The following is a 14,044-nucleotide window of genomic DNA, read 5'->3' as shown; positions in this document are numbered from 1 at the left end:
AAAATTGATTTTTATTTATTTTTTAAGTGCATTTAGTAGTGAGTATACTGTGCTTAGTTTATATGTGGGAATCATTTCAAAATGACCTTTTACATGAAGAGCCGAGAACATCTGCTGTTGTCATTATTCACTTAGCATGGTGCAAACAAAGGCATTTGCAATGTGATGATGAAGTTATTTACACAAGGACTATTAGTTGCAACCATCCTTTAAAAAAAAAAACATGGTTTGAGAAAACTTGTTGCTTGCTAAATAAGCCTCAAATATATCTTAAAAAATTGTAAGTGCTAGAATCAATGACAACAGCAGGAGTTAGACTGCAGCTTCAAGCCTACACTACTACTTTTATCGCAGAATCATAGAATACTTAGGGTTGGAGAGGACCTTAAGATCATTTAGTTCCAGCCCTCCAGCCAAGGGAAGGGACACCCCCCACTAAACCATGTCACCCAAGCCTCTGTCCAGCCTGGCCTTGAACACTGCCAGGGATGGAGCATTCACAACTTCCCTGGGCAACCCATTCCAGTGCCTCACCACCCTCACAGGAAAGAGCTTCCTTCTTATACCCAATCTAAACTTCCCCTGTTTAAGTTTTAACCTGTTACCCCTTGTCCTATAACTACAGTCCCTAATGAATAATCCCTCCCCAGCATCCCTATAGCTCCCCTTCAGATACTGGAAGGCTGCTATGAGGTCTCCACGCAGCCTTCTCTTCTCCAGGCTGAGCAGCCCCACCTTTCAAAGTTGTAAAGATTAGAGAAATTAAGAAATTGAAAGTAGGGTGAAAGCCATAATGAAGATTTGGCAGACTGGTATAATTTGTTATCAGAATTATCTTCTGTTTCTTCTTTCCTCCAATCTACTGTATGAAAACAAAATTAATTGGACAATAAAACCAATAAATAAAAAAACTTCGACTAGTATGCCAAAAACAAGTGTTAAATTTATATAAAATTACAAATTAATGCAAAAGCCTTGATTCTTCTTTAGTCTTCTTCTACTCTTTTTGATGTCTTCTGTTGTATATCCCATCTACACTTCAGAATTTATTTTAACAAAGAGAATGTAAAGACTTACTTTATATTTAGAAATTGAATAGTTAATCTTTGTTTACTGTGAAGGCCCTACATAATGCTATATTATTTGATTAAAAATGTGCTAATGAAATACAATTTTCTGAAAAAATGAATTAGTCGTTACACGTTCTTGCTTCTAGTTCTTTTCTAGGCTTAGTCAGCTTGTTCAAGCTTGGAAATCAGTCCCGATATCTTATAAAAGTTCCTCTTTTCTCTCACTTGAATAAGGACCACTTTTCCCTTCCGTATGCGTTTAGAATAATGAGCAATGTTTGCTGGATATTGGTTAGAAAGGGGGACTTTAGTGTTCTTTAAGCAGTTTCTTGCTGTCAGTGTTAGACTCAGTTACTAACTTGCACCATGAATTCTTCTATTTACATTAATGGTAATGCTCATATCTTTGCTGTATTTTGCTAAGAGAGGGAGGAAAAGAACAAAGACTCTCAGTGGCTTTCCTGAGGTCTTTGTGATGTGCTTTATTGCTCTATTTTATATCTCCTCTTACTTGGAAGACTCCATATCCTGTCTTTTGTGTAGTTTCAGTATGCCAGTTCCATATATATGTATATATATAAAAAAAATTTCATATGTGTATACATATGTATATGTTATATATACACACCAGAGCATTGTTATGATGGAATATTCAAGTTACCATGTGGGAATTAGAGAGTGATTTCTGTGAGAGTCATTGGCAGATCTAGCTAGAGCTGTAAATCTGTACTAAGGAACCTAGTCTCAAATGTATGTAATGCATTCATATTCTTGGAAGTTAAAGGAGGTATTACATTATTTCAATGTAAATCAGGAACTAAGAATGTTTTATTGTACATTCCTCTTGCCAAATCATAGCAGTACTGTTTCCCCCAAGCCCCATAATGAAACTCTGGATGCATAGCATAGCCATAGTCACAGTCAGCCAAGAAAGAAAAACAAAACAAAATCAACTCAGTAATGTATGAGAACAAAGCTGTTACATAAGCAGAAACCTCATGGGTATAGGCAATTTTTAAATGTCAGATGGTATTCTTTTACATTTGCCTTTTTTTTTTTTTTTTTACATCAGTTAATATTTATGGTAGTTGTATGAGTGTGTGTGGAAGACAGTCTCTGTCTTTAGATTGCCTTTACACATGTTCTCTTGCTTCACCACAAGTCCCATATTTCTAATGGTTTTGTCATATTGCTTAACAAGACAATAAGTCCCTTGTGTCACATAGCACAAAACAAAGAATTGTGTTACAACCCAGTGCGTTAATGCAATTTTTGTAGGTTTGAAAAAAATAGAAAAACTTCCTTCTGTATCTGATTATAGTTTCTTGTTCACCACCTTTGGTTCTATTTCCAGGGCTCTTCTAAGAGGATTCCCAGAGTTTATCAGTTTATTCACAAAATTTGTTTCTAGTTGCTGTTGGTTTGCTTTTCTACTCTGTGATTATCTGGCAATAGTTACTCAAGATCAAAAGCTATATATCCCCATGTCTCTGGCTATGTGGCCTTTAACAAGTGTCAGAAATTTGCCAGCCTCTAAAGGTTGCTTTGGGGTCTACATTACTCTGTGGTACTAGTCTGTGGGAAACAAACAAGCCAAATCACAAAAAGCTGTTGGAGTAGTTACATTTATAAAAATGATAAGTATCACTAGTCCACTCTCCCATCTCAAGCACCAAATCATTCCTGCATTTAAGTTCCTGGAAAATGAGTGGTTCTATATGTGTGTATGTTTATCATTATCAATCTTTGTGTATGTATCTATGTATCTCTGTAGACAGAATATAAAAATGAACTCTATCTGGCCCATATGGTCTCTTTCTAAAAATAGAGATCACTGCTCTTTGGTACAGTTAGAAACCAGAAACTTCTTGAGTACATGTTGGAATGAAATTCAAGTAACTAGTTAGTATTTTGCTTAGATGTTATATGTGGTATGGAGGGTTGCTGTTTGTTCCCTATTGGTTCCCTCGTCCCCTCCCAAGTTTTTGCATACCTCAGCAGCCCTATTTTTACTTAAATTAAAAAAAAAAAAAAAAAAACAAACATGAGTTACAAACACTCCAGTAAAAAGCAGCTTTTCCTTTGCTCTTTTGGTAACTTTATTATGTGTCTCTGAGAACAGGTAAAATAGGTGTTAAATTAAAATGAATCCCAAGAAGATGTTGTTTAACACAGAGGTTAAATATTAATTCCACTTCATGCAACTGAGCAGTCTTATTTATAGAGCTGTGGCTGGACTAAAATCTGTGTTGGCGATAGGATAGTCTTCTCCAAGTGAATTAATTTGTAAGTTTCCACTACTAGAATAAGATGCCCTAGCATTAACATTTCTCCAGAATGTGCTCCTATTAGTAATTTTAACCACTGACTTTTTTTGTGGTTTTTTTTTGACTTTCTGACTCTTATTTCTGATTTAAATGCTGGATTGCAATGCTGCATTTAGATCTCATATTGTAACACTAAAGATATTTCCTGTTCGAATGCAAGGAAAGACTAGCTTTAGACTTGTTACATTTCAGGGTACCTTATGGGGAAAACCAAACCAAACCAAACCAAGCCACCTCCCCGCTGAAAAAAAACAAAACCAAAACCCCAGAAATTAGGTACAATTCAATATATATGTATGGTACATATTTTGTCACCTGAGTACTCCTAAATCAGTTCTGAGAACTGGAGTTTAAGTGTTCTGGGTAATCCTGGCCTTCGCTTCCTCATGCTCATTGTTGAGATAATGGTGTTTTGTCTTTATTCATTGAGCCATACAAAATATTTGTAAATAGGTTACACAGTCATTACCAGCCTGACAGCTTGGCTTGCTTAACATTTTTCTTTTCCCCCCATTCTAGGAAGGATTTCTGTGTACATAAAGATGAACCATGTGATACTGTTGGTAAGTAAATAAATGTAAGACCCTCTGTGTATAAACCACTTCAAACAGTAAGTGTTACATGAATAAAGATGTGAAACTAAAAGATGGTGCAGCATTGGTGAAAGGTAGCAGCATTGGTGATGGATAACTGGCAAAAATTCAAAGTACATTTGAGATGTACATCTCAAATGCCAATAATACTTTGTTAAGTTTTTGTATGTTTCTAGCAAAATGATATGTTTAAGTATAGTATTTCCATCTCACTCATAGAGCAAACTTTTAAATATTTTTCTTTTTAATTTCACTGACAGTTTAATACAAAGTTATTTAAACATTATTAATTCAGAATATGAAGCTAAACAAGTTTATTTATGATTCATTTTTTATGAATTGGATTTATTTTGATGCAGCCATGTCTATGATGTTTAAAAAAAGTTTCTGTAATATAGAAGGGTGATACAGTGTCAGTGTAACTTCAGAATAATACAGGATGTGAGAACTATTGTGCAAGTCTTCAACTAAACTGAGTGCTAGCTGCACTGAGTTTTTCTATCAACTGTCAATAATTTAGTTCACACCCTTTAGGGAATACAGTTTTTCAGTGTAAAGATCTGGTGGAAAAGGTAGCAAAAGTTAACAATTCTTCTTTTCAGTTGTAATTCTGGATGAAAATGTGCCATGACACCAAATGTAGGATGTCATAGCATGTTTTTACCCTAGAGTTTCATTCAGCTAATAATAGAAGTTTTTAACAGTTCTGTGTATGTAAATAGAAGTATTCAGAACCTAAATTGTTTCAGTAAGATTATAATAACAGTAACAGACTATTAACTATTATCATGTTTGTGCTCCCTCTTAGGCAGAGGAAAATCAGACTTATTTTCTCCCCGTTTAATTTCAGTGCAAAGGTTTGAGGAGAATTCTTATGTAAACTGTATTATGTCACTATTTGCTTGTCTTTTTTCTTTTACTGCTGTATCATCCCCAGTCAATGTGAGCATGTCTGAAGCGTGGATATGAATGAGATTCCTTATAAATGAAGAAGGGAATGTTTCTCACAGCGGTTAGTGGTTAAGAATTCATAGTATTCTTCCACTATTTGGTATCTTGATCATAGGTGAATTTCATATGACTGGTTGGTGCGCAGAGGCATTTATTTTTGTCTTGTTAAGTGGAAAATGGTTCCTTCCAGCTGACAGACAAAGCAATGTGACAAGGAATCTTTAGCAGCTTATGCTGACCTACGTTGAAGATCAAATCTGGAGTACTTCCAGTATATCTAAATCAGGATAGGCTGATGTCTAGATTTCACAGATAAAGTGAATGTATTCAAGGATTTTGCCTAATAAATGTTTCCTCTTTGGTTGATCCTTGGAAATAATAGAATGGCTGTTTATCTCTGAATTTATCAGTGGAATTTTAAATGAGATAAGTTTGAACTGATTCAAGTATGTAATTCAAAATTCTATAATGAAGAAGCTTAGATGAAATTTGAAAATAAGGCAGTGCATTAATTGTAAGTGCACAAAAAGTAAAGAGTTTGCAGTCTCAGTATAGTGATAAGCAAAATGAAGTAGAGACCTTGGTTGTCCAATTTGGCATTTTGTGGAATGGCTCTTGTGGACTTTCCCTCTCTGCCTATTGTTTAGAATTTCTTCAGGAATTGAAAAATAGTTCATACGTGTCGTTCTTTCCATATAGCTACAATTGTGCAGCAAAACCCAAGGTAATTAATTTCCTGTTGCTCCATAATTTTATCCTAGGAATTTAATAATTAATTTTTTAGATGAATGTAGCACCTTTCTGTAAAATGTGTATCATTTCTTCCATGCACATTGACAGTACTGTAAGTCTATGCTCACTTTTAAGAGATAATGTCTTTCTTTGTAAGCTCTTGTCCACCATCATCCATGAGCTAATCTAAGAAAGAACGTTCAAAAACTAGGGAGAACTTTGTGCATTTCTCTTGAAGAGAATTTTTAAATTGTCTTACTGGCATGGATGTATTACATCGATATGTTAAGGATTCCAGAAATGAAAGTCATGAGAAAGGAATATTTACAGGACAGACCTCATTATTGGAATTGTCTTGTTAGATCACAGCACTTTTCAGTGATGGACACTAAACAGACAAATAACTGGATTTATTTTTTATTCATTAAATGCGAAGACTCACTGTTTTCAGGCTGGTTATGAGTACCCACTTAAGCCTGATGGAGTAAGTGCCAATATTCTGTTATATAGATAAAGTTTTCATGTATTTAGGTGACAAGTAATACATGGTTTAGTGTGAGGTGTCCCTGCCCATGGCAGGGGGGTTGGAACTTAAAGATCTTAAGGACTTTTCCTACCCTAACTATTCTGTGATTCTATACTGTACTTCCTGTCTTGTTGTACTTGAATTACAGAGCTTATGCAGTCTTCAGTTAGTACTTTTTAATTTTTTCTTAAAATGAGAGTGAATTACGTGAAGATTTAGTGGTTTAAAGGTAACATTAACCAAGACCTCTGTTAACCAGAAAAAAGTGTTTACTCAAAATCAAAAATATGTCAAAACTCCCTAGAAATACATAATTTTATTCTTCACTTTGAAACAAAATACATTGTGCCAATCTTCCAAATACTCTTTCACAAAAGCATTTAAGGTGGACAAATATTGCCTTTTTTTCCATAATGATGGGAAACACATTTTAGAATGTTTGTCAAATTTTTACATTCTTAATAATGAGAAAAACTTCTGGCTCTCTTGATGATTAAACACAAAACGTATGAATATTTCATATTTGATAGTTTTGAAAAGTAGGCGTAAATAGAAGAATTAGTTCTGGAATTTTATTCTGTTTTCCAAAGTGTGTTGAAATTTAGTAATATGTTTTTATTTTATGCTTTTCAGATAGATATTAAGTATTATAGTAATGCTAGAAGTGTTTGAAAATCTGCACTGTAGCAGAAAAGTCGGGGGGCTACTTTCTTGCTTCACAGTGTAAATCCAGAATAACTCAAATTAATGCCTTCTTTCACTAATCTTATGTTTCTGTAAAACAATAAGCTACATTCTCATGTGGTGTCAGTCAACCCAGGTCAACTGATTCCAGCTAAGCTATTCTGATTTCAGCATTGTCAGCTGTCACACCCCCAGTCAAATTCTTTTTGGGTGGAGAACCACAAGAGAATTGTTTTAGGCTAAAAGTTGATCACACCCAAGTGTTCTTGAGCTTCCTCTGGTTGGTTGGCTGCAGCACTCTTTGATTTTTATTTTTTTACTTTCCTATTCTGCTTATGTGTATGCTCCCTGCCTCCTATTCCAGCACAGAAGTGAGATCCTGTTACTCTGCCACTGAGTCTCACAGCTCTTCTATAGCTTAAAGATAGGCTTTGGCCCTTGCTTTACTCTATGATAACTACAGACATACTATGATTAAAACAGAGAGCTCATCTGGGGGTGGAAGAATATGTAGATGTTCTTCAAATTAAATTTACTTCAGCTAATTTAAAAATTGGTTTATACCTGTAACTGTCTAAGATTCTCTTCCCCCAGAAGGTAGCTGGGTTTTGGGAACGTGGCATTTCTGTCCTCCAAACAGGTTTTGTTAGCGTAGTCAGAGGGAACTATGTTTTAAATGTGTGGTGAATTGGAGTTTTGTTCTTTTTCTTGTGCTGTAGACAGGTAAAATTATGAGTCTAGATGTCTTAACAAATTTCTGAAAAGTCTAGAAATAATTCAGTTGTTGATTTCCAGAAAATTAAGTCTTTACTAAAAGAATCAGCATGAAACATAAACTGGAGTCTAGTGCACACTGCATTGTTCTCATGTATGCATCTTCTGGTGTTATATTGGATTAACTGAAAGGTGCAGTGATTCATGGGGCAACTTGTTAGTGGGTTATTGCACAAACCTCAGTACTAGCAGATGGAAATCAAAAAGATATTTTCTCACTTCCTTCAGGAGTTGTTAGGCTAACAATTACAGCAAGGCTATCTCCCGAAGCATTTGAATTTCCCTTCCTTTGTCTACCTCTCCTCAGCAGTTAAGATTTTGAGTCTCTGAGGCATACCTCTTTGGTATTACATTTGTTGTTTGCTGCTAGGTACTGTCTTCTATGAAAAACTGTAACAGAGAATTCTTACTGTGAATTGTTACAGGCATGGGCAGATTGCAAAATGATGCTCATCTTCTGATGGCGTCAGTTTGGAGCCTCATTAATCTGCAGGAGTAGAGGGAATGAATGTTTCTAAGGGAGTCTGTGTCCTTTCTGGGACTGCCCCACTTGGAGGCTGCTCAGCCTTGGCTTAGCATCCTTCCACCTCCTTTTCCAGTGTTTCCTTGTGCCAGCAAAATAACTCAGCTAATCAACACAAACACACTGTTGTATTTAGTGCAAACTGTGGTTGTTTCCTTAACTTGCTGTTGTGGTTTAAACCCAGTCAGGTAACTTGTTCACTCACTCCCCCTCTTCTTTCCCTCCCCCTACTCCCAGAGGGATGGAGAGGAGAATTGAAAAGAATGCAACTCCCACGGGTTTAGAGAAGACCAGTTTAGTAACTAAGGTATAACACAAATCACTACTGCTACCACCAATAATAACAATGATAAAGTAAATAACAAGGGAAGAGAATACATCACCTCACCACCAGCCACCCAATAACTCGCCCCCCCCCCCCCCCAGCTCGACCAAGCACTGACCCATACCTCCTCCAACCCTGAAGTCCCAGCCTTTCTGGCTAACTCCCAGTTACATCCTGGGCATGACGTGCTGTGGTATGGAATACCTCTTTGGCTAGCTTGGGTCAGGTGTCCTGTCTCTGCTTCCTCCTGGCTTCCCCTCCTCCCTGGCAGAGCATGAGGCTCACAAAGTTCTTGGCCAAACCAAAACATCCTTGTTATCAGCTCTGTTCCCAAGCCAAAAGTCAAAACACTGCACTGCACCAGCTACCAAGATGGAGAAAAATGACTGCTACTGCTGAACCCAGGACACTTGCTATACAATTTTGTTTGTAGCTTCCATGCAGCTCACTATTTGCACCAAAGCTGTAGGTTAGGTTGATGGACAGGTCCTAGCAGGATGCATGAGAGTTTCTTATGCTCTGGATCCATGTGTTCAGGGATGCACAAAGTCGTTCTTGCAGCACTATCATCTTAAAATGCTTTTCAAAAGGCACAGGCATTAGCATAATTGCTATAGGTGGAAATACTGGCAGGCAGAATGACCCACACAAGATAAGTGAGTTGGCAAATGAGAGAATCAGGAAGGGAACAAAGCATATTCTTTCTCTCCGTTCAGCCTATTACATTGTCTGCGTTTCTAGTGCCTCTGATGTGCCTTCTAAGAAGATCTAAAATGTTGGTATGCTGTCATATCGCTGTAAGTTGTAAAGCTCTAGGTAAATATGTCCTTAAAGAACATGTGGAATTTGAAAATAATTTGCAATAATCTGAAAAAGAAATCTTCTATTTTACTATGTGTAAGCTGTTGCTTTAGTAATACTGTCTTATACTGAGTATTAATTGCAGCTCCTATTGGTAGCTGTTGTTTTCCCAAGTGAACTAAATGATCAGAGGGATGGAACACTTCTGTGAGGACAGGCTGAGAGAGTTGGGATTATTCAGCCTAGAGAAGAGAAGACTCTAGGGAAACTTTATTGTGGCCTTTCAGTACTTAAAAGGGGCCTATAAGCAAAATGGGAAGAGACTTTTTAGCAGTGCCTGTTGCAATAGAATGAGGGGTGATGGTTTTAAACTAAAAAAGGAGAGATTCAGGCTGGATGAGGGGAAGAAATAATTACTGCCTACAACAAGGGTGATAAAATACTGGCACAAGTTGCCCAGAGAGATGGTAGATGAACCATACCTGGAGACATTCAAGGCCAGGCTGGATGTGGTTCTGGGCAACCTGTTCTAGTTGAAGATGTCCCTCCTCATTGTAGGGGGGTTGGACTAGATGATCTCTGAAAGTTCCTTCCAACCCAAATTGTTTTGTGCTTCTGTGGTTCTGTAAGTCTATATTGAATGTAGACCAGATATCAGACAATAAGCACCTGAACCTTTGTCTTGTCCCTTCTCATGTGCTTTCTGATTTTTTAGGTAATATCTTCTCTCATCACTTGTCAAAAGTCCACAGGTGTATAACACGTACTCTATAAAATGCTGGGACCTTAGTTCATGTTTCAAAAGATTCATCATAACTAGAAAAATGTCCTAGTTACTCTGATTGTAACTAAATGGAAAACAAAAAAAGGTAGTATTTCCAGATTCAGTTATTGTAAGCCTTTTACTGCACTCAGTTTAAAAAATATGCCTCTGTCAAATGAAGGTGAGGATTTTTCTCTGCATGTATAAATTGAATTTCATTTGACCTAATATGTCAAAATTATGACTAATTTTGAAAATAGCTTTTGCCTTAAATAGAGTGACCTCAGCTGATTGTTTTGATACTATCTTCTTACTGCAGGAGGGAGATGCTTCTTTTGTTTTAAATACATCTCCAGCTGACAGACCTATACTATTCTGCACAATCACCTTTCCTTTAAAGCTGATGCCATTTGAGTATACTCTTAGTCCTGGTTGAAATTCGCAAATACGACATTTCAGAAACAGTAAATGGAGCTTTTCTGATTATTTAAGAAATACATGGTTTCCAGCATTTCACTGATCTTAGAGACGTGTAAGTGCAATGTTTTCATTATGGTCTCCTAGAGAGAAGATAATTAATTGTTGTTTTCAAGTAATACTTTTTAATTTATGGTCTCACAAATGAGCAGGCTTTGCTTAAAAAAAAAAAAAAAGAAGAAAATTTGAACCTGATACTGCATCATTTGGTCCTTTATTTCCAGATACGATTAGGTACCATTTTCAGTTAAAACATCAGCTGTAAGAACATTTGTTACCATAAATGTGCTTCCATATAAGCTGTTTACTAGAAAGCAGTTTCCAGTAAAATCCTGACATTGCAACCTCTAAACAAAACTCCCTTAAAACCTCTTGTCAGATTGTTTTAGGGGGATGGTACAAATATGGGATATTACGAATTTCTAACTTGGGTTATAGTGTTGCAGAGATAAAAACAATAGCAGAAAATTCAGGTGCCATGAGGTCTTCATTGTGTTGCAAAGTACCTAAACAGCATGGATGCAAATAATAACCAGTAGGGAATCAGACAGACTTCTACACAATAAAGACCACAAAACAAAGAGAAAGAACATGTCTTCCGTCCGACTTAGCAAAATGCCAGACATAGATTTATTTACCTTTCTAATATGAAAGCTGTAGATCCTTAATACAAAGGACTTGGCCTTTTCCTCCAAAACTTGCCTCCAGGGGCAACGGTTTAGTCCAGCTCTATCCATTAAGATATACAACAGATACAGGAAATAGGCAGGCTATCACTGTCAGTGGAGGTTAATGCTAGAAATACTGGACCTGAATGCTTAGGGCCTATTACCAATGAACAAGAAGACAAAGAAGTTGCACAGAACATGGGCAGCACAACTGCAGAAGTAAACTTCAGAAGTTTAAAGCTAGTTCAGTTAGATATGTACTGCAGAACAGGAGCCCTTGCAGTGTTAGCAGTATAGGCAGGGTTAGTCTTCCTTCCTCCCTAAAGCTTCTTGTGGCTAGACAAGATAGGTTTACTGGACCCTCCACTGTTTCTCTAGAGGAAGGGAAGGGAGGGAAGAGTTGCTGCTACTGTGTTTTTAGTGGGCATATTTGGTTTAACAAGGATACAGAAGCAAGGGAAGTCTGTTCCCTGTCTTCCATCCCTGGTGGTGTTCAAGGGCAGATTGGACAGAGCTTTGGGTGACTTGGTTTAGTGGGAGGTGTCCCTGCCCTTGGCAGGGGGGTTGGAACTGAATGATCTTAAGGCCCTTTCCAACCCTAAATATTCTATGATTCTATGATTCCAAGCCCTACACGCTGTCAGAACTGGATCCTGCAGCATGTATCCTTTTCTGGAAGATGCTGACAGCGGCTTATGTTGTTTAGAAAGTGCGTTTTGTTTGTTTCTTCTCTTCCGCTGAGGCACAGTTGTGGAAGAACTGCACTTAAGGCAGTTACAGATCAATACTGTAGGTTGTTCAGTTGCTGACACTTCAAGGGGTGCAAGGGAGATTTCTGATTAGTCAAGGAAAACATGAATCCATAAGCACTGAGGCCTGTCATTTACAGTATGTACTAACTTTGACATGCATTTTTGGTAACAGGTTTCTCCGAAAGAGAAGTAGGCTGAAAGTAGGTGGTAGGCTAGAACTACCTCTACAAAGGATGGAGTATAGAACCTATGTATAGCTCCTGCCCTTGACAGGTGCAAGATGTGGGCTTGTGAGAACTTCCTGAAGTTCAACAAGGCCAAATGCAAGGTCCTGCACCTGGGTTGGGGCGATCCCAAGCACAGGTACAGTCTGGGCAGAGAAGGGGTTGAGAGCAGCCCTGAAGAGAAGGATATGGGGGTGTTGGTCGATCAGAAACTGAACATGACCTGTCAATGTGTGCTTGCAGCCCAGAAAGCCAACTGTATCCTGGGCTGCATCAAGAGGAGCATGACCAGCAGGTCGAGGAAGGTGATTCTGCCCCTCTACTCTGCTCTTGTGAGACCCCACCTACAGTACTGCATCCAGCTCTGGGGCATCCAACATATGAAGGATGTGGACAAGCTGCGACCTGTGATTTTCAGCCTGGAAAAGAGAAAGCTCCAGGGAGACATTATAGCAGCCTTCCAGTACCTTAAGGGGGCCTACAAGAAATGTGAAGATGGACTTTTTTATGAGGGCATGTAATGAAAGGATAAGGGGGAATGCCTTTAAACTGAAATGAGGGAGATTTAGCTTAGATATGAGGAAAAAATTATTTTCTAAGAGTGTGGTGAAGCACTGGAACAGGTTTCCCAGAGAAGCTGTGGCTGCCCCATCCCTGGCAGTGTTCAAGTCCAGGTTGGACGGAGCTTTGAGCAACCTGGTATGGTGGAAGGTGTCCCTGTGCACAGCAGGGGGTTTGAAACTAGATGGGCTTTAAGGTCACTTCCTACCCAAACCATCCTATGATTCTGTGTTACAGCAGAGGAGGTGGGGTTTTGGTAGTCCTGGCTTGCAGAGGGAAATGTAGGAGGCATGCTTAAAGAATGAAGCAAGTGGAGGCTAGCAAGATGATTTTTTTAATGTGTGTTTATTCATCTGTTTTGGGGAACTTTTTAGCATAGTACACACTCAGGTTAAATATTGGTGAAAAGTGTTATCGTTTAAGTAAAGAAATACTGTTTGGGATTGCCACTTTAAAATTCTGTTGACTAAAGTCACCCATACCTTGAGATATACACCTGGCCTTCCACTGAACATTGTGACCAGCATTTGTTTCTGATAGTCATTACTAGTGTAATTAAATTTGTTTCTTTTGTTGTAAATGTTGTTGTCTTGAATGCCTTGAGGAATTCAGAGTGGGAGCATAAGCAGCAGGACAGACAGACTGTATGACAGTTTCTTCCACAGGTTTCTTCCAGTGAAGGAATAGCTGAAGTCTCTTAAACTTTCCACATCAGAAATGTTCTCTGACAGATCCCCAATCTTGCTGCCACACAAAATTTACAAAAATGGCAAGAGCATTGAAATCTTTAAATTTTTGCCCTGTGAGTTGATTTACCCCAAAATACAAAAAATGTCCTGAACAGAAAATACTCTGAACATATCCTGTGTGAAGGAAATACAATTTTTGTCAGTAAGGTTGCTGACATTCAGAGAGCTGGGTTCACTACTTAATCTGCAAAATATTTCCTATTGAGATTCCCAGTGTAACCTAATCTAAGCCATTCATGTGGCTACAATTTTCCGTTCATACGACATGCTCTTTCGCAGCAAGATCATGATAATAATGACCTGTATGTAAAGGAACTCTTCATACCCTGAGGGCAGCGCATTATTTAGAGTGCTTTTGTGGAAAAGCTAGCCTTATAAACTTTTAATTTTGTTAAAAGTTCTGTAGCTCAGATGTGTATTCAGTAGCTGCAAATGCCTCAATAATTACAGTGTTCACATGTGGCTTCTGAACATTGATTTTTCTTGTGACCTTGCTAGGATTTTTTTATTTAGTATAATCCAAACTATGTGGAAATGTGGAAAA

General features: G+C 37.8%; 1 protein-coding gene across 1 annotated transcript in view; it reads left to right on the top strand.

Moving 5' to 3' along the window:
• ADAMTS19 (ADAM metallopeptidase with thrombospondin type 1 motif 19) overlaps positions 1–14,044 on the top strand; it is a 149,923-nt gene that overhangs the window by 48,799 nt on the left and 87,080 nt on the right. Inside the window, exon 7 of the mRNA XM_057404374.1 lies at positions 3,917–3,960. Coding sequence (XP_057260357.1) covers positions 3,917–3,960 — 44 coding nt within the window. The remainder of the gene's footprint in view (positions 1–3,916; positions 3,961–14,044) is intronic.

This window comes from Pezoporus wallicus, unplaced genomic scaffold (assembly GCF_028554395.1).
Source record: "Pezoporus wallicus isolate ANWC-B61680 ecotype Strahan unplaced genomic scaffold, APGP_CSIRO_Pwel_v1 contig_7293, whole genome shotgun sequence".
In the NCBI taxonomy this organism is placed as follows: Eukaryota; Metazoa; Chordata; class Aves; order Psittaciformes; family Psittacidae; genus Pezoporus; species Pezoporus wallicus.
Note: the sequence above shows the minus strand (reverse complement) of the source record. Positions and strands in the feature narration are given on the sequence as shown.